The sequence below is a fragment of the Rhinoderma darwinii genome, chromosome 7 (assembly GCF_050947455.1).
Source record: "Rhinoderma darwinii isolate aRhiDar2 chromosome 7, aRhiDar2.hap1, whole genome shotgun sequence".
NCBI classification, from domain to species: domain Eukaryota; kingdom Metazoa; phylum Chordata; class Amphibia; order Anura; family Rhinodermatidae; genus Rhinoderma; species Rhinoderma darwinii.
In genome coordinates this window covers 3,485,087-3,508,492 of record NC_134693.1, presented here as the reverse complement: position 1 = coordinate 3,508,492, position 23,406 = coordinate 3,485,087, and the positions used below count along the sequence as shown (strand labels likewise).

The window sequence follows — 23,406 nt, the reverse complement described above, 5'->3', positions numbered from 1 at the left end:
CGATAGATATACAACACACAGAGCATTCTACCGATAGATATACAATACACAGAGCATTCTAAAGATAGATATACAACACACAGAGCATTCTACCGATAGATATACAACACACAGAGCATTCTACCGAGATATACAATACACAGAGCATTCTACCGATAGTTATACAATACACAGAGCATTCTACCGATAGATATACAATACACAGAGCATTCTACCGATAGATATACAATAAGATAGATATACAATACACAGAGCATTCTACCGATATACAATACACAGAGCATTCTACCGATAGATATACAATAAGATAGATATACAATACAGAGCATTCTACCGATATACAATACACAGAGCTTCTACCGATAGATATACAATACGCAGAGCAGTCTACCGATAGATATACAATACGCAGAGCATTCTACCAATAGATATACAATACACAGAGCATTCTACAGATAGACAATACACAGTGCATTCTACCGATAGATATACAATACACAGAGCATTCTACCGATAGATATACAACACACAGAGCATTCTACCGATAGATATACAACACACAGAGCATTCTACCGATAGATATACAATACACAGAGCATTCTACCGATAGATATACAATACACAGAGCATTCTACCGATAGATATACAATACACAGAGCATTCTACCGATAGATATACAACACACAGAGCATTCTACCGATAGATATACAACACACAGAGCATTCTACAGATAGATATACAATACACAGCATTCTACCGATAGATATACAATACGCAGAGCATTCTACCGATAGATATACAATACACAGAGCATTCTACCGATAGATATACAATACACAGAGCATTCTACCGATAGATATACAACACACAGAGCATTCTACCGAGATATACAACACACAGAGCATTCTACCGATAGATATACAACATACAGAGCATTCTACCGATAGATATACAATACACAGAGCATTCTACCGATAGATATACAACACACAGAGCATTCTACCGATAGATATACAACACACAGAGCATTCTACAGATAGATATACAACACACAGAGCATTCTACCGATAGATATACAACACACAGAGCATTCTACCGAGATATACAACACACAGAGCATTCTACCGATAGATATACAATAAGATAGATATACAATACACAGAGCATTCTACCGATAGATATACAATACACAGAGCATTCTACCGATAGATATACAACACACAGAGCATTCTACCGAGATATACAATACACAGAGCATTCTACCGATAGATATACAATAAGATAGATATACAATACACAGAGCATTCTACCGATAGATATACAATACACAGAGCATTCTACCGATAGATATACAACACACAGAGCATTCTACCGATAGATATACAACACACAGAGCATTCTACCGAGATATACAACACACAGAGCATTCTACCGATAGATATACAACATACAGAGCATTCTACCGATAGATATACAATACACAGAGCATTCTACCGATAGATATACAACACACAGAGCATTCTACCGATAGATATACAACACACAGAGCATTCTACAGATAGATATACAACACACAGAGCATTCTACCGATAGATATACAACACACAGAGCATTCTACCGAGATATACAACACACAGAGCATTCTACCGATAGATATACAATAAGATAGATATACAATACACAGAGCATTCTACCGATAGATATACAATACACAGAGCATTCTACCGATAGATATACAACACACAGAGCATTCTACCGAGATATACAATACACAGAGCATTCTACCGATAGATATACAATAAGATAGATATACAATACACAGAGCATTCTACCGATAGATATACAATACACAGAGCATTCTACCGATAGATATACAATAAGATAGATATACAATACACAGAGCATTCTACCGATATACAATACACAGAGCATTCTACCGATAGATATACAATAAGATAGATATACAATACAGAGCATTCTACCGATATACAATACACAGAGCTTCTACCGATAGATATACAACACACAGAGCATTCTACCGAGATATACAACACACAGAGCATTCTACCGATAGATATACAACATACAGAGCATTCTACCGATAGATATACAACACACAGAGCATTCTACCGATAGATATACAACACACAGAGCATTCTACCGATAGATATACAACACACAGAGCATTCTACCGATAGATATACAATAAGATAGATATACAATACACAGAGCATTCTACCGATAGATATACAATACACAGAGCATTCTACCGATAGATATACAAAACACAGAGCATTCTACCGATAGATATACAATACACAGAGCATTCTACCGATAGATATACAATAAGATAGATATACAATACACAGAGCATTCTACCGATAGATATACAATACACAGAACATTCTACCGATAGATATACAATAAGATAGATATACAATACAGAGCATTCTACCGATATACAATACACAGAGCTTCTACCGATAGATATACAATACACAGAGCATTCTACAGATAGATAGACAATACACAGTGCATTCTACCGATAGATATACAATACACAGAGCATTCTACCGATAGATATACAATACACAGAGCATTCTACCGATAGATATACAACACACAGAGCAGTCTACCGATAGATATACATTACACAGAGCATTCTACCGATAGATATACAATACACAGAGCATTCTACCGATAGATATACAATACACAGAGCATTCTACCGATAGATATACAATAAGATATATATACAATACCCAGAGCATTCTACCGATAGATATACAATACACAGAGCATTCTACTGATAGATATACAACACACAGAGCAGTCTACCGATAGATATACATTACACAGAGCATTCTACCGATAGATATACAATACACAGAGCATTCTACCGATAGATATACAATACACAGAGCATTCTACCGATAGATATACAATAAGATAGATATACAACACACAGAGCATTCTACCGATAGATATACAATACACAGAGCATTCTACCGATAGATATACAATAAGATAGATATACAATACACAGAGCATTCTACCGATAGATATACAATACACAGAGCATTCTACCGATAGATATACAACACACAGAGCATTCTACCGATAGATATACAACACACAGAGCATTCTACCGATAGATATACAATACACAGAGCATTCTACCGATAGATATACAACACACAGAGCATTCTACCGATAGATATACAACACACAGAGCATTCTACCGAGATATACAATACACAGAGCATTCTACCGATAGATATACAATACACAGAGCATTCTACCGATAGATATACAACACACAGAGTATTCTACCGATAGATATACAATACACAGAGCATTCTACCGATAGATATACAACACACAGAGCATTCTACCGATAGATATACAACACACAGAGCATTCTACCGATAGATATACAACACACAGAGTATTCTACCGATAGATATACAATACACAGAGCATTCTACCGATAGATATACAATACACAGAGCATTCTACCGATAGATATACAACACACAGAGCAGTCTACCGATAGATATACAACACACAGTGCATTCAACCGATAGATATACAACACACAGAGCATTCTACCGATAGATATACAATACACAGAGCATTCTACCGATAGATATACAATACACAGAGCATTCTACCGATAGATATACAACACACAGAGAATTCTACCGATAGATATACAACACACAGTGCATTCAACCGATAGATATACAACACACAGAGCATTCTACCGATAGATATACAACACACAGAGCATTCTACCGATAGATATACAATACACAGAGCAGTCTACCGATATACAACACACAGAGCATTCTACCGATACAACACACAGAGCATTCTACCGATAGATATACAATACACAGAGCATTCTACCGATAGATATACAATACACAGAGCATTCTACCGATAGATATACAATACACAGAGAATTCTACCGATAGATATACAACACACAGAGCATTCTACCGATATACAACACACAGAGCATTCTACCGATAGATATACAACACACAGAGCATTCTACCGAGATATACAACACACAGAGCATTCTACCGATATACAACACACAGAGCATTCTACCGATATACAACACACAGAGCATTCTACCGATAGATATACAACACACAGAGCATTCTACCGATATACAACACACAGAGCATTCTACCGATAGATATACAATACACAGAGCATTCTACCGATAGATATACAATACACAGAGCATTCTACCGATAGATATACAATACACAGAGCATTCTACCGATAGATATACAATACACAGAGCATTCTACCGATAGATATACAATACACAGAGCATTCTACCGATAGATATACAATACACAGAGCATTCTACCGATAGATATACAATACACAGAGCATTCTACCGATAGATATACAATAAGATAGATATACAATACACAGAGCATTCTACCGATAGATATACAATACACAGAGCATTCTACCGATAGATATACAATACACAGAGCATTCTACCGATAGATATACAACACACAGAGCATTCTAAAGATAGATATACAACACACAGAGCATTCTACCGATAGATATACAACACACAGAGCATTCTACCGAGATATACAACACACAGAGCATTCTACCGATAGATATACAACACACAGAGCATTCTACCGATAGATATACAACACACAGAGCATTCTACCGATAGATATACAACACACAGAGCATTCTACCGATAGATATACAACACACAGTGCATTCTACCGAGATATACAACACACAGAGCATTCTACCGATAGATATACAACACACAGAGCATTCTACCGAGATATACAACACACAGAGCATTCTACCGAGATATACAACACACAGAGCATTCTACCGATATACAACACACAGAGCATTCTACCGATAGATATACAACACACAGTGCATTCAACCGATAGATATACAACACACAGAGCATTCTACCGATAGATATACAACACACAGAGCATTCTACCAATATACAACACACAGAGCATTCTACCGATATACAACACACAGAGCATTCTACCGATAGATATACAACACACAGAGCATTCTACCGATAGATATACAATACACAGAGCATTCTACCGATAGATATACAATACACAGAGCATTCTACCGATAGATATACAATACACAGAGCATTCTACCGATAGATATACAATACACAGAGCATTCTACCGATAGATATACAATACACAGAGCATTCTACCGATAGATATACAATACACAGAGCATTCTACCGATAGATATACAATACACAGAGCATTCTACCGATAGATATACAATTAGATATACAATACACAGAGCATTCTACCGATAGATATACAATACACAGAGCATTCTACTGATAGATATACAATAAGATAGATATACAATACACAGAGCATTCTACCGATAGATATACAATACACAGAGCATTCTACCGATAGATATACAATACACAGAGCATTCTACCGATAGATATACAACACACAGAGCATTCTAAAGATAGATATACAACACACAGAGCATTCTACCGATAGATATACAACACACAGAGCATTCTACCGAGATATACAACACACAGAGCATTCTACCGATAGATATACAACACACAGAGCATTCTACCGATAGATATACAACACACAGAGCATTCTACCGATAGATATACAATACACAGAGCATTCTACCGATAGATATACAACACACAGAGCATTCTACCGATAGATATACAATACACAGAGCATTCTAAAGATAGATATACAACACACAGAGCATTCTACCGATAGATATACAACACACAGAGCATTCTACCGATAGATATACAACACACAGAGCATTCTAAAGATAGATATACAACACACAGAGCATTCTACCGATATACAACACACAGAGCATTCTACCGAGATATACAACACACAGAGCATTCTACCGATAGATATACAACACACAGAGCATTCTACCGATAGATATACAACACACAGAGCATTCTACCGATAGATATACAATACACAGAGCATTCTACCGAGATATACAATACACAGAGCATTCTACCGATAGATATACAACACACAGAGCATTCTACCGATAGATATACAATACACAGAGCATTCTATCGATAGATATACAATACACAGAGCATTCTACCGATAGATATACAACACACAGAGCATTCTACCGATAGATATACAACACACAGAGCATTCTACCGATAGATATACAATAAGATAGATATACAATACACAGAGCATTCTATCGATAGATATACAATACACAGAGCATTCTACCGAGATATACAACACACAGAGCATTCTACCGATAGATATACAACACACAGAGCATTCTACCGATAGATATACAACACACAGAGCATTCTACCGATAGATATACAATAAGATAGATATACAATACACAGAGCATTCTATCGATAGATATACAATACACAGAGCATTCTACCGAGATATACAACACACAGAGCATTCTACCGATAGATATACAACACACAGAGCATTCTACCGATAGATATACAACACACAGAGCATTCTACCGATAGATATACAATAAGATAGATATACAATACACAGAGCATTCTATCGATAGATATACAATACACAGAGCATTCTACCGAGATATACAACACACAGAGCATTCTACCGATAGATATACAACACACAGAGCATTCTACCGATAGATATACAACACACAGAGCATTCTACCGATAGATATACAATAAGATAGATATACAATACACAGAGCATTCTATCGATAGATATACAATACACAGAGCATTCTACCGAGATATACAACACACAGAGCATTCTACCGATAGATATACAACACACAGAGCATTCTACCGATAGATATACAACACACAGAGCATTCTACCGATAGATATACAATAAGATAGATATACAATACACAGAGCATTCTATCGATAGATATACAATACACAGAGCATTCTACCGATAGATATACAATACACAGAGCATTCTACCGAGATATACAACACACAGAGCAGTCTACCGATAGATATACAACACACAGAGCATTCTACCGATAGATATACAACACACAGAGCATTCTACCGATAGATATACAACACACAGAGCATTCTACCGATAGATATACAACACACAGAGCATTCTACCGATAGATATACAACACACAGAGCATTCTACCGATAGATATACAACACACAGAGCATTCTACCGATAGATATACAACACACAGAGCATTCTACCGATAGATATACAACACACAGAGCATTCTACCGATAGATATACAACACACAGAGCATTCTACCGATAGATATACAACACACAGAGCATTCTACCGATAGATATACAACACACAGAGCATTCTACCGATAGATATACAACACACAGAGCATTCTACCGATAGATATACAACACACAGAGCATTCTACCGATAGATATACAACACACAGAGCATTCTACCGATAGATATACAACACACAGAGCATTCTACCGATAGATATACAATACACAGTGCATTCTACCGATAGATATACAACACACAGTGCATTCTACCGATAGATATACAACACACAGAGCATTCTACCGATAGATATACAACACACAGAGCATTCTACCGATAGATATACAACACACAGAGCATTCTACCGATATACAACACACAGAGCATTCTACCGATATACAACACACAGAGCATTCTACCGAGATATACAACACACAGAGCATTCTACCGATAGATATACAACACACAGAGCATTCTACCGATAGATATACAATACACAGAGCATTCTACCGATAGATATACAATACACAGAGCATTCTACCGATAGATATACAACACACAGAGCATTCTACCGATAGATATACAACACACAGAGCATTCTACCGATAGATATACAACACACAGAGCATTCTACCGATAGATATACAATAAGATAGATATACAATACACAGAGCATTCTATCGATAGATATACAATACACAGAGCATTCTACCGATAGATATACAATACACAGAGCAGTCTACCGATAGATATACAACACACAGAGCAGTCTACCGATAGATATACAACACACAGAGCATTCTACCGATAGATATACAACACACAGAGCATTCTACCGATAGATATACAACACACAGAGCATTCTACCGAGATATACAATACACAGAGCATTCTACCGATAGATATACAACACACAGAGCATTCTACCGATAGATATACAACACACAGAGCATTCTACCGATAGATATACAACACACAGAGCATTCTACCGATAGATATACAACACACAGAGCATTCTACCGATAGATATACAACACACAGAGCATTCTACCGATAGATATACAATACACAGAGCATTCTACCGATAGATATACAACACACAGAGCATTCTACCGATATACAACACACAGAGCATTCTACCGAGATATACAACACACAGAGCATTCTACCGATAGATATACAACACACAGAGCATTCTACCGATAGATATACAACACACAGAGCATTCTACCGATAGATATACAACACACAGAGCATTCTACCGAGATATACAACACACAGAGCATTCTACCGATAGATATACAACACACAGAGCATTCTACCGATAGATATACAACACACAGAACATTCTACCGAGATATACAACACACAGAGCATTCTATCGATAGATATACAACACACAGCATTCTACCGATACTACTATGGATAATATAGAATTCTAGTCACACTCTATTAGAGGACAAGCAATGAATAATTCGACCTCACACTACGACAATGTTTGATGCCACAACAGATGCATTTGGAGACAATGGGGCAGATTTACTGATGTGATCGCTTGTTGTGAAGACGCCGCGCACCACATTTATTACGTGTTTTACAATCTGTTTGAGCCGCGCTTGACAAGAGGACGCGGTTTAGGTGGAAAGGGCGCGACGTAAATCCATGTCACAAAATTGTGCCAAAATTTCAGCGCCAAAAACGAAGAGGTGGTATAAAGACAAGTGTCTGACAGGTCTAGCAGGACGCGTCACTGTCATACATTTGGCGTATCTTCTGACTGCCTGGTCTAAGTTTACGCTGACTACATTTTACACAATTTAGTAAATCTGCCCCAATGTGTGAAACCGAATCCCGTTGAAGTCAATGTTAAGTCCAATTCCTGACGTCTTTTCGGCACCAACGGAAACTGGGGAAAAAAAGTCTGATACTCTGAACGGAGAGGAGCGTCATACTCTAATCCACGGCGATATCGCGGTATGTACTGAGGTCACGTGGCGTCTGCAGGGTCACATGACGGCCGGCTAGACTCAGCACGTGGAGAACACGTGGACGGTGTTCGCGTTGAGGTGTTTTGTCCTTCAGTGGGATCCGTCCTCCGGCGCCGGAACTGAGGGATATAGAGGAGCCGGGGCCGCTGCCCACTGACAGGTACCGGGTCACTCAGCTACCGGCGTTATAGCGATGTCAGCACGGCAGAGGGTGATCTCACAACACTTACCTATTACCATGCAGCGACTACAAGTCCCAGCATGCCTCATTACAGCCACATACAGGGTCTAGACAACAACGGGTGCGGAACTACAAGTCCCAGCATGCCTCCCAACAGCCACATACAGGGTCTAGACAACAGCGGGCGTTGAACTACAAGTCCCAGCATGCCCCACCAGCAAAAGGACCTCCCTATATTGTAATATGGCTTCTCTGGCTGAACTACAAGTCCCAGCAGGCTTGACATCAGATTGTATTATATATCCTGTACATACTCCCCGTATACACTACATACATTATATATCCTGTACATACTCCCCGTATACACTGCATACATTATATATCCTGTACATACTCCCCGTATACACTACATACATTATATATCCTGTACATACTCCCCGTATACACTACATACATTATATATCCTGTAGATACTCCCCGTATACACTACATACATTATATATCCTGTACATACTCCCCGTATACACTACATACATTATATATCCTGTACATACTCCCCGTATACGCTACATACATTATATATCCTGTACATACGCCCCGTATACGCTACATACATTATATATCCTGTACATACTCCCCGTATACACTACATACATTATATATCCTGTACATACGCCCCGTATACACTACATACATTATATATCCTGTACATACGCCCCGTATACACTACATACATTATATATCCTGTACATACACCCCGTATACACTACATACATTATATATCCTGTACATACTCCCCGTATACACTACATACATTATATATCCTGTACATACTCCCCGTATACACTACATACATTATATATCCTGTACATACTCCCCGTATACACTACATACATTATATATCCTGTACATACTCCCCGTATACACTACATACATTATATATCCTGTACATACTCCCCGTATACGCTACATACATTATATATCCTGTACATACGCCCCGTATACGCTACATACATTATATATCCTGTACATACTCCCCGTATACACTACATACATTATATATCCTGTACATACTCCCCGTATACGCTACATACATTATATATCCTGTACATACGCCCCGTATACACTACATACATTATATATCCTGTACATACTCCCCGTATACGCTACATACATTATATATCCTGTACATACGCCCCGTATACACTGCATACATTATATATCCTGTACATACGCCCCGTATACACTACATACATTATATATCCTGTACATACTCCCCGTATACACTACATACATTATATATCCTGTACATACTCCCCGTATACACTACATACATTATATATCCTGTACATACGCCCCGTATACACTACATACATTATATATCCTGTACATACGCCCCGTATACACTACATACATTATATATCCTGTACATACGCCCCGTATACGCTACATACATTATATATCCTGTACATACTCCCCGTATACACTACATACATTATATATCCTGTACAACCGCCCCGTATACACTACATACATTATATATCCTGCACAACCGCCCCATATACACTACATACATTATATATCCTGTACATACTCCCCGTATACACTACATACATTATATATCCTGTACATACTCCCCGTATACGCTACATACATTATATATCCTGTACATACTCCCCGTATACGCTACATACATTATATATCCTGTACATACGCCCCGTATACACTACATACATTATATATCCTGTACATACGCCCCGTATACGCTACATACATTATATATCCTGTACATACGCCCCGTATACGCTACATACATTATATATCCTGTACATACTCCCCGTATACGCTACATACATTATATATCCTGTACATACTCCCCGTATACACTACATACATTATATATCCTGTACATACGCCCCGTATACACTACATACATTATATATCCTGTACATACGCCCCGTATACACTACATACATTATATATCCTGTACATACGCCCCGTATACACTACATACATTATATATCCTGTACATACTCCCCGTATACACTACATACATTATATATCCTGTACATACACCCCGTATACACTACATACATTATATATCCTGTACATACGCCCCGTATACACTACATACATTATATATCCTGTACATACACCCCGTATACACTACATACATTATATATCCTGTACATACTCCCCGTATACACTACATACATTATATATCCTGTACATACGCCCCGTATACACTACATACATTATATATCCTGTACATACTCCCCGTATACACTACATACATTATATATCCTGTACATACTCCCCGTATACACTACATACATTATATATCCTGTACAACCGCCCCGTATACACTACATACATTATATATCCTGTACATACGCCCCGTATACACTACATACATTATATATACTGTACATACTCCCCGTATACACTACATACATTATATATCCTGTACATACACCCCGTATACACTACATACATTATATATCCTGTACATACGCCCTGTATACACTACATACATTATATATCCTGTACATACTCCCCGTATACACTACATACATTATATATCCTGTACAACCGCCCTGTATACACTACATACATTATATATCCTGTACATACTCCCCGTATACACTACATACATTATATATCCTGTACATACGCCCCGTATACGCTTCATACATTATATATCCTGTACATACGCCCCGTATACACTACATACATTATATATCCTGTACATACTCCCCGTATACACTACATACATTATATATCCTGTACATACTCCCCGTATACACTACATACATTATATATCCTGTACATACTCCCCGTATACACTACATACATTATATATCCTGTACATACGCCCCGTATACACTACATACATTATATATCCTGTACATACGCCCCGTATACACTACATACATTATATATCCTGTACATACTCCCCGTATACGCTACATACATTATATATCCTGTACATACGCCCCGTATACACTACATACATTATATATCATGTACATACGCCCCGTATACACTACATACATTATATATCATGTACATACGCCCCGTATACACTACATACATTATATATCCTGTACATACGCCCCGTATACACTACATACATTATATATCCTGTACATACTCCCCGTATACACTACATACATTATATATCCTGTACATACTCCCCGTATACACTACATACATTATATATCCTGTACATACTCCCCGTATACACTACATACATTATATATCCTGTACATACTCCCCGTATACACTACATACATTATATATCCTGTACATACACCCCGTATACACTACATACATTATATATCCTGTACATACGCCCCGTATACACTACATACATTATATATCCTGTACATACGCCCCGTATACACTACATACATTATATATCCTGTACATACTCCCCGTATACACTACATACATTATATATCCTGTACATACTCCCCGTATACACTACATACATTATATATCCTGTACATACTCCCCGTATACGCTACATACATTATATATCCTGTACATACTCCCCGTATACGCTACATACATTATATATCCTGTACATACGCCCCGTATACACTACATACATTATATATCCTGTACATACGCCCCGTATACACTACATACATTATATATCCTGTACATACGCCCCGTATACACTACATACATTATATATCCTGTACATACTCCACGTATACACTACATACATTATATATCCTGTACATACTCCCCGTATACACTACATACATTATATATCCTGTACATACTCCCCGTATACACTACATACATTATATATCCTGTACATACACCCCGTATACACTACATACATTATATATCCTGTACATACTCCCCGTATACACTACATACATTATATATCCTGTACATACTCCCCGTATACACTACATACATTATATATCCTGTACATACTCCCCGTATACACTACATACATTATATATCCTGTACATACTCCCCGTATACACTACATACATTATATATCCTGTACATACTCCCCGTATACACTACATACATTATATATCCTGTACATACACCCCGTATACACTACATACATTATATATCCTGTACATACTCCCCGTATACACTACATACATTATATATCCTGTACATACGCCCCGTATACACTACATACATTATATATCCTGTACATACGCCCCGTATACACTACATACATTATATATCCTGTACAACCGCCCTGTATACACTACATACATTAATACATTATATATCCTGTACATACTCCCCGTATACGCTACATACATTATATATCCTGTACATACTCCCCGTATACGCTACATACATTATATATCCTGTACATACGCCCCGTATACACTACATACATTATATATCCTGTACATACGCCCCGTATACACTACATACATTATATATCCTGTACATACTCCCCGTATACACTACATACATTATATATCCTGTACATACTCCCCGTATACACTACATACATTATATATCCTGTACATACTCCCCGTATACGCTACATACATTATATATCCTGTACATACGCCCCGTATACGCTACATACATTATATATCCTGTACATACTCCCCGTATACATTACATACATTATATATCCTGTACATACTCCCTGTATACACTACATACATTATATATCCTGTACATACTCCCCGTATACGCTACATACATTATATATCCTGTACATACGCCCCGTATACACTACATACATTATATATCCTGTACATACGCCCCGTATACACTACATACATTATATATCCTGTACATACTCCCCGTATACACTACATACATTATATATCCTGTACATACTCCCCGTATACGCTACATACATTATATATCCTGTACATACGCCCCGTATACACTACATACATTATATATCCTGTACATACGCCCCGTATACACTACATACATTATATATCCTGTACATACTCCCCGTATACACTACATACATTATATATCCTGTACATACGCCCCGTATACACTACATACATTATATATCCTGTACATACGCCCCGTATACACTACATACATTATATATCCTGTACATACGCCCCGTATACACTACATACATTATATATCCTGTACATACGCCCCGTATACACTACATACATTATATATCCTGTACATACTCCCCGTATACACTACATACATTATATATCCTGTACATACTCCCCGTATACACTACATACATTATATATCCTGTACATACGCCCCGTATACGCTACATACATTATATATCCTGTACATACATTATATAGCTAATACAGTTTCATTTCTTTATAAATTTAAACCTCTGTTTGCTGTACGTTAATATGAACATTCTTGTTTATATCCAGAGGCTGAAAACTTGTCCTGCTCACACTGCTGATAGTCTTGTTACAATTTACCAATATAGACAATCATCTGTAATATAAACTGGACTCAATGATGATGAATTTTACCTGCACTGAAACATTGTAACAAATGGGACAGGAGAGCGATTTGTGCTGTTGATGTTTACCTCATAGGTAGGATTATCTAGACTGGATACAATTGTAACAAACCCTCAGCAATGGGAAGTATTAGCCCTGAACAGATTTTCAGCCTTCTGGGTGTAATTAATAATGTTCCTATTCACTGACAGCAAGCAAATATCTAATAATGGTAAAGAAAGCAGGAACAAATTCCATTATAAAGTTGGAGAACTTTTCATTGTATAATGTTAAAACTTTCTTTACATCAAACTGGACACCGGCCCTTTAATAATTTACAGCATCGGTTGTTCATGTAATGTTGACTTTCTTGCTGCCCCCTGCAGGATGGCGGTAGAATTACAGGCAGTGGTGATGGCGGTTTATGGGGGGTCCCGGATGCAGGACCTAACCACCAGTATCCCAAAGCTGCGGCTTCCTGTGGGTAATAAACCTCTGCTGTGGTACCCGCTGAACATGCTGGAAAGAGCCGGGTTTGAGGGTGAGTTCTGATCTACGAGGCTCTGCAGACGATCGCTCCGATATCAGGCCGCTGCTCGCCTCAATGCAAGGACTTTTCTCATAGAACATGTACAGTAGAAAATATGTTCTCCATGTGATGTCACTGGCCACGCAGACGTCATGTGACCGTCCGAGCGTCTTCCCATAAGGGTGACACATCATGGCGCGGCCTGCGCTGACATCACAGAGTAATGAGAATATATACGTTACACTGAATGCGCAATTGTCTATAGATCCCCAGTAAATCCCTTGAGTCGTCCTCTTCTGTGAAGTTGTTAAAATTAAAAATAGCTGAATGGAAAATGTCATCTGTTTTGGGAAAGCTGGGTGCCATTCTGTATGGCCGCTGTTACAGCTCCTACAGGGGTGGCACCCGGCTGTCCCAGACTGCTGAATGGTAAACGTGTCTAGTATCGCGGTGGTTTGTCCTCTGCTCCCCTGCTGTTGCACAATTAGGCAAATTAACCTTTCAGGGCTCTGGAAACGCTGGGTGAAACTCCTGCGGAAACTGTAACAACGGCCATATTGGTTGTCATCCAGCTTCGCCAGAAACTGATTTTACGGGGTTATCACCTCCGACATTTATGGCATATCCACAGGATAAATGATGAATGTGGGGCCCAGCTGGTGAGGCGGCCGCATCCGGGCAGAGTAAGGCCCCATGCACACGAACGTGCTTTTGCGGCCGCAATTCCCCCGAAAATCCACGTGAGAATTGCGGCCCTGTTCATTTCTATGGGCCCGTGCACATGACCCTGGTTTCCACAGTCCGTGCATGGCCCAGGAGCCCGGACCGCAGAAAGAACGGACATGTCTTATTACGGCCGTGTTCCAGGCGATTTGTGGGCGGCTCGCGGCTGACACTCCGCGGCTGGCCGACCCGAAAATCACGGCCGTGCACATGGTTACGGTCGTGTGCATGAGGCCTTAAGCGGCACAGCAGTAAAAGCAGCGTAGCTCCCGTCCTGCACCTATACTCTGCCCGGATGCGGTCTGGAGTTAGGAGACCCCGGTTCGGGAGATGGGTGCGGGGGGGGTCCCAGAGGTGGATCCTGTGGATGCGCCATAAATGTCCGAGCTGACACGACGCTTTAACTGGTGAGTCACATATTTCGGTTTGGCAGAAGGGCCCGGGATCTGCATTTTTTGGGGTGTTTGTTAATAAAGAGGGGGCGTTCTCCTCGGGGTTAATGTCTGTACATTCTGTGGTCGCAGAGGTCATTGTAGTGACCACTCGGGAGGTTCAGAAATATGTCCCAGACATGAAAATGAAGGTGGAGGTTGTGTGTCTGCCCGATGATAAGGCCTCGGAGATGGGGACCGCCGATTCTTTACGTCACATCTATCCGAAGATTAAGGTAAAACCACCCAGGACGATGGTGACAGTATATGGGGCCGTCACCTCATATGTAGCCTTCTATCTGACCTCACTGTGGTGCCCTGCTGGTTCAGTGTCTGTACTGAGCATGCTCCGCTGTGCAGCATTATGGGACATGTAGTGTTTGCCTTACTCACTGTTGGTTATGTTCACACGGAATCCGCACTGAAATTCTGCAACCAAGTCTAGTACGATGTCAGTGATTGGGGTTTAACAAACTCCATTCACCCACAGCATAAAAATAACGCAGCGCGCCGTATCTATTCCGGAAATGTTGAAGATTTTCACCGTGGATTTCAATTATTTCAGTGCAAGAAATAAAAATCCGCCGCAAAATCAACAATGAAATACTTGCAGATTTTATCGTGGATTCTGGTGTGGAGTTTTTAGGCCAGTTCCGCATCGTCATTTTTATGCAATGTGTGAACACAGCCTTGAAGCGGAGCACCCAAGCAGCTCTGGATGTGACTGGAGTATAAAAAACCACCTGGACATCACTGGAGCATAACATTTTTGAATGCATCTCTGGATGTGACTTGAGTATAAAAATATTGAATGCAGCTCTGGATGTGATAGGAGAATAAGAGTAATGAATGCAGCAGGAGGGTAAGAAATGTGAATGAAGCTCTAGATGTGACTAGAGAATAAGACCTCATCAGTAGATGGGGAGGCACGAGACAATGAGGTCGGAGGCTCCAGCTTTACCTCTTGTGTCTGATTCACAGCACGTTATACTCTGGTGACATTTAAAGCTGCGCTGAATATTCTGCTGGTTACCACGTATGCAGTAGATGCAACTGACCGCTTTGCGGAGCGCCAATAATATTGCTATGCATTTTCCTCCATCCGACTACTGGACAGCGTCTTGAGGGAGTATTACATCTCACCACAATGCAGCGCAGCAGAGCGGACTCTGAACCAGCTGTGGTCAAGAGTGAGACTATAGCATGGGACCTAATAGAAAAGCAATCTGGAAACCACAGGTGTATAATCGTTCTATATGCAGCTCTGGATGTGACTAGAGCCGTTTGCTGTAATTCGACATTTACAATATGATCAGATATTTGGGGAATGTATTTTGACTCCTGTCTGACTCTGTTCCATGGGTTTGCATTAGAGCGACATCCTGGTGCTCAGCTGTGACCTCATCACAGAAGTTGCTTTGCATGAAGTCGTGGATTTGTTCCGGGCTCACAGCGCCACGCTCGCCATGCTGATGCAGAAAGCGCCGGAGCCCAGTGAGCACGTCCCCGGACAGAAGGGGAAGCAGAAGGCGGGTGAGTGGACGCCATGCATGTAATATTGTATTGGATGTGTATACAGGAGAGCGCAGCGGAACAATGGCCGCGTGCAGTTACCGTAAAAGAAATTGGGTTGGGGGTGAGAGGCACCTTAAATCACGTCCACGTCTCCGTCCAGTCCTACCCTACTAAGTGTGGCAGCTGAAAAGTATTACTCTGCTAACTGCTGAAGCACAATTGTCCAACAGTTGCTTATACTGTGATCTCTACTTGCTGTCAGTGAATGTGAACCTTTTTGTTTACATACAGCAGCTGAAAGCCTGTATAGACCTTCTACTTCTTGCCACACTTGTATCCAGTCCAGACAATGTTCTGTGAGATAAACAGCCTGGACTCCAGATCGATACATTCTTATCTGCACTGATACATTGTAGCAAAGTGGACAGGAGAGATTTGCGCTTGTTTTGTTGCAGTTTGTCCATTGAAGTTGGGGGAAAAAAAGCGACAAAGACACAAGAAAACTGTGGGTTCAGTGCTGCGGTTTATAAAGATGCATTCAACACTGGGTTGTATTTTGGCCGCATTAATTGATCCATCAACAGCAGCTTGTTGACGTTTTCAGGTAGATTTTCAGCGAGTAAAAGGAAAAAAACACAAAAGATATTGAAGCTCTTGGTGTTCTGACTTCGCTGTACGTATTATGTTAGGGCATCGTCTTATGAGGTTTTCCCTTCCAAGTTGGAGCAGTTTTATGTGACGTTCCCTGCAGAGTGTAGGTTCCCTCTATGGCAGCTTGTACTCTGCATATGGCTTGTGTGACCCACCTGTGACATGATTGGGTGTGCAGAGGATGCCCCCGTCACTGATGATCCTTCTTGTTGTTAGTGGAGGAGCGGGATTTCATTGGAGTGGATGACAGCGGATCACGGCTCCTGCTATTGGCTAATGAGGAGGACCTGGACGATGGTCTGGACCTGAAGAAGTGCATCTTCCAGCGGTGAGTCGGGTGCCGCACATCTCGTGAGGTTACTGTAGGCAGGGGGTGACATAGCCGCGTGGGTGATGCTCCCAGGCTTCACGCTGTAATATTCATTCAGCAGGTTGGTCTGGCAGCTGTCAGTCCCAGGTGCGCTGCTGCTGGGGCCCCGGAAGTGATGAATCACTGAGACTGCTGGGGCCCCGGAAGTGATGAATCACTGAGACTGCTGGGGCCCCGGAAGTGATGAATCACTGAGACTGCTGGGGCCCCGGAAGTGATGAATCACTGAGTCTGCTGGGGCCCCGGAAGTGATGAATCACTGAGACTGCTGGGGCCCCGGAAGTGATGAATCACTGAGTCTGCTGGGGCCCCGGAAGTGATGAATCACTGAGACTGCTGGGGCCCCGGAAGTGATGAATCACTGAGATTACAGGACGCAGGGTGTCTGTGGTGAATGATGGGAGGTCTGAGCGACGTGTGTTACTTGGGAGCCTCCAAATATTGTCATGGGAAGAATGTTGTCAGCTCACTCTACATGCTGTGGGGGAAGCGTCCGTTGGGGTCCGTCATATGTGACGGAAAGACTCGAATTGTGCAAAATGGCAAATATTCATACACTTGTATTTTCAGCCGAATAAATCTGACCTGACCGATCAGGTTTTTGGCAGATAACAGAGCGGCGGGAGAATTCCTCCGTTTCGGCTGACGATTATCTTATGTGTATGGCCGGCTTTATTCAGCGTGACGGGGTCACATAAAGGGGAATCCCGCACTCTTCTGCCTAGTGCCAAAAGGGTTCCAGCACCCACGATGGTCGCAATGCGGAGTCTTTCATCCGGTACTTTATGGTCTGGATATCCTGATAATCCGACATACAACAGAACTGCCTTCCATGCCCTCGTCCGTGTCTCTGATTGTGGTCGTTAGTCGCTGTTCACATGGTGTGTTAAACACTTGATGTAATATTCCTAAGATCCGCGTGTGTTTGAGACGTTTACACATCGGATTTTTGCAGCCTCGACGTTATGCCCTTATAATAAACGCTGTATCGGTGCTGCGTCCTTCAGCCGACCATGTGACCAGGCTGTAACCAATCAGACGTTTCTAATATAACCATTACTTCCTGTCCGATGATATTTGATATGAAACCTGAGAAATGAAGTACAGGCCGGAACGTCGCACCTGCAGAGGTTTCTGTGACCTTTGAACCAATTGACCTGTGACCTGTGTCCATCATGACCGGAGTAGAAGTCAATCTGTCAGGTCCTTTGTATATTTCGGTGTTTGGGTCTTGTGTTCTCCACCGCCGCCCGCCCTCTGTCCAATATTTATACCCTGTGCCGCGAGGCCAAACCTACCTCGTGCCTGGTTTAGGACATAGGTTCTTACTGAAGCGTCACCCTGAAGACCCAACGCTGCCCGTAGACATTATAGGTCAGAAATAGCGAGTAGGTTTGGCCGGGGCGTACGTCCATGATTACGGGGTAGTTGGGGCGCGTTACATCGGCCATGTCTCATTCTATAGTCCTCCTCGTCTTACGCCCCGTGCACACGACCGTAGTTTTTATCTGTAGTTATGGATAATCCGCTGGCCCATCATTTCTATCGGCCACGGACAGCTTTCCATATATTTACGGGCTGTAGAAACGATCCGCAAAATATAGAACATGTCCTATTGATGGCGGCAAATGCGGCCCGGACTCGCCCATAGAAGCCCAAATTGCAGACCGCGACAGATGTGCATTCATAGCTGTTTGTAATTGCGGAAGCGTTGCTATGCGACGCCAGGGGATTCCCCAAGAAAATGGCGCCTGAGCGATCATGTGACCACCTTAAAGGGTCAGGACATGTTGGTGACATCATTTGTAGCCTCCCTTCTTTTTTTTTTTTTTTTTGCGGATCCGTCAGTAAGTTTGCACTACAGACAGTATTTGCAGATCGCGTGGCAGATATGTGGATGACGTGGATGACCACGGATCCGTATTTGCAAACAGTATAAAACACTACGGTCGTGTGCACGAGGCCTTACGCGGGTATTGGCCGCCATTACAGTGCTCATTGGGGTTGTTATTCGACTTTCCACACACCCTGAGCAGCAAATCCATTTTGAGATGCGGATTTCTATTCCTCTACCACAGATCTGTATGTGTGTGTCAGTCTTCACTGAAGTCCTAGCATTCTATTCATTCATCCGAAGAATGAGGAGCTATAAGCCCCTCCCAGATAGTGCAGGGCAAGGAATTGTGGGAGGACGCAGTGACTACAAATAATAAGATGAATCCTGGAAATATAATATAATAACCGCTGTGATAATCACCAGTAACAATGCTGCGCCCGTGGCCGGGAATCGGATGCCGTATAAACCGCTGTACGCTGAAGGCGGTAACTGACCGGGACAACAATGTCCTCGGAGAATCGCAGTGCGGCCGTCACTAGACGCCGGTTACCTGGGATATATTTGATGCCGCTTACGTTCTTCCGTCCATTTTCCGGGGCAGCGCGGTCATAGGGCGCCAAGTCATAACGTTGTGAGGGCAACTGGAGAACACTTCTTCCCAAAATGCATATTAATGCAGCACTCCCCTATCTAGGAGTGACCTGCACCTCTATTCATCCGGAGCCGACACCTTCGTGAATATAATGCTAAAACGACAGTAAAAACTGACACACAGGGAGCGCAGTAAAGTGCAAATCAGGATCTATGGAATGCTGAGCGACACTCTCTATCTCCACTCTACTGCTGGCAATTAGTGGGTTACCTCGCAGGGTCTATTACGATTTTTAGGTTTTTTTTCCTAGTGAGAACATTTTACATTCAACAGCACTGTATATACTCCTGAAATATTGCATGTTTCTTTTTACTTCTAGGTATCCCCGGATTCACATGAAGATGGGAATGTTGGATGCCCACCTGTACTGCCTGCGGAAATATGTGGTGGATTTCTTAGCTGACAATGAGTATGTAGATATCAAACCATATATTGCTGATATAAAACTTCTTACCCCGTGTTACAGATTATAATACAGGATATAACTCAGGATCAGTACAGGATAAGTAATGTAATGTATGTACACAGTGACTCCACCAGCAGAATAGTGAGTGCAGCTCTGGAGTATAATACAGGATATAACTCAGGATCAGTACAGGATAAGTAATGTAATGTATGTACACGGTGACTCCACCAGCTGAATAGTGAGTGCAGCTCTGGAGTATAATACAGGATATAACTCAGGATCAGTACAGGATAAGTAATGTAATGTATGTACACAGTGACTCCACCAGCAGAATAGTGAGTGCAGCTCTGGAGTATAATACAGGATATAACTCAGGATCAGTACAGGATAAGTAATGTAATGTATGTACACAGTGACTCCACCAGCAGAATAGTGAGTACAGCTCTGGAGTATAATACAGGATGTAACTCAGGATCAGTACAGGATAAGTAATGTATGTACACAGTGACTCCACCAGCAGAATAGTGAGTGCAGCTCTGGAGTATAATACAGGATGTAACTCAGGATCAGTACAGGATAAGTAATGTAATGTATGTACACAGTGACTCCACCAGCAGAATAGTGAGTGCAGCTCTGGGGTATAATACAGGATGTAACTCAGGATCAGTACAGGATAAGTAATGTATGTACACAGTGACTCCACCAGCAGAATAGTGAGTGCAGCTCCGGAGTATAATACAGGATGTAACTCAGGATCAGTACAGGATAAGTAATGTAATGTATGTACACAGTGACTCCACCAGCAGAATAGTGAGTGCAGCTCTAGAGTATAATACAGGATATAACTCAGGATCAGTACAGGATAAGTAATGTAATGTATGTACACAGTGACTCCACCAGCAGAATAGTGAGTGCAGCTCCGGAGTATAATACAGGATGTAACTCAGGATCAGTACAGGATAAGTAATGTAATGTATGTACACAGTGACTCCACCAGCAGAATAGTGAGTGCAGCTCTGGAGTATAATACAGGATATAACTCAGGATCAGTACAGGATAAGTAATGTAATGTATGTACACAGTGACTCCACCAGCAGAATAGTGAGTGCAGCTCTGGAGTATAATACAGGATGTAACTCAGGATCAGTACAGGATAAGTAATGTAATGTATGTACACAGTGACTCCACCAGCAGAATAGTGAGTGCAGCTCTGGGGTATAATACAGGATGTAACTCAGGATCAGTACAGGATAAGTAATGTATGTACACAGTGACTCCACCAGCAGAATAGTGAGTGCAGCTCCGGAGTATAATACAGGATGTAACTCAGGATCAGTACAGGATAAGTAATGTAATGTATGTACACAGTGACTCCAC

General features: G+C 41.0%; 1 protein-coding gene across 3 annotated transcripts in view; it reads left to right on the top strand.

Annotated features, from left to right (window-relative positions):
- Window positions 1-9,342: 9,342 nt before the first annotated feature.
- EIF2B3 (eukaryotic translation initiation factor 2B subunit gamma) overlaps window positions 9,343-23,406 on the top strand; it is a 39,561-nt gene continuing 25,497 nt past the window's right edge. For 2 of the 3 annotated variants that reach the window (XM_075832582.1, XM_075832584.1), the window contains exons 1-6: window positions 9,343-9,450; window positions 15,302-15,456; window positions 16,692-16,834; window positions 17,972-18,131; window positions 18,981-19,092; window positions 21,943-22,032. In XM_075832582.1, the coding sequence (XP_075688697.1) occupies window positions 15,303-15,456; window positions 16,692-16,834; window positions 17,972-18,131; window positions 18,981-19,092; window positions 21,943-22,032 (659 nt within the window). In that variant the 5' untranslated portion in view covers window positions 9,343-9,450; window position 15,302. Of the gene's footprint in view, window positions 9,502-15,301; window positions 15,457-16,691; window positions 16,835-17,971; window positions 18,132-18,980; window positions 19,093-21,942; window positions 22,033-23,406 lie in introns of all 3 variants that reach the window. The other variant, XM_075832583.1, reaches the window with a different exon arrangement.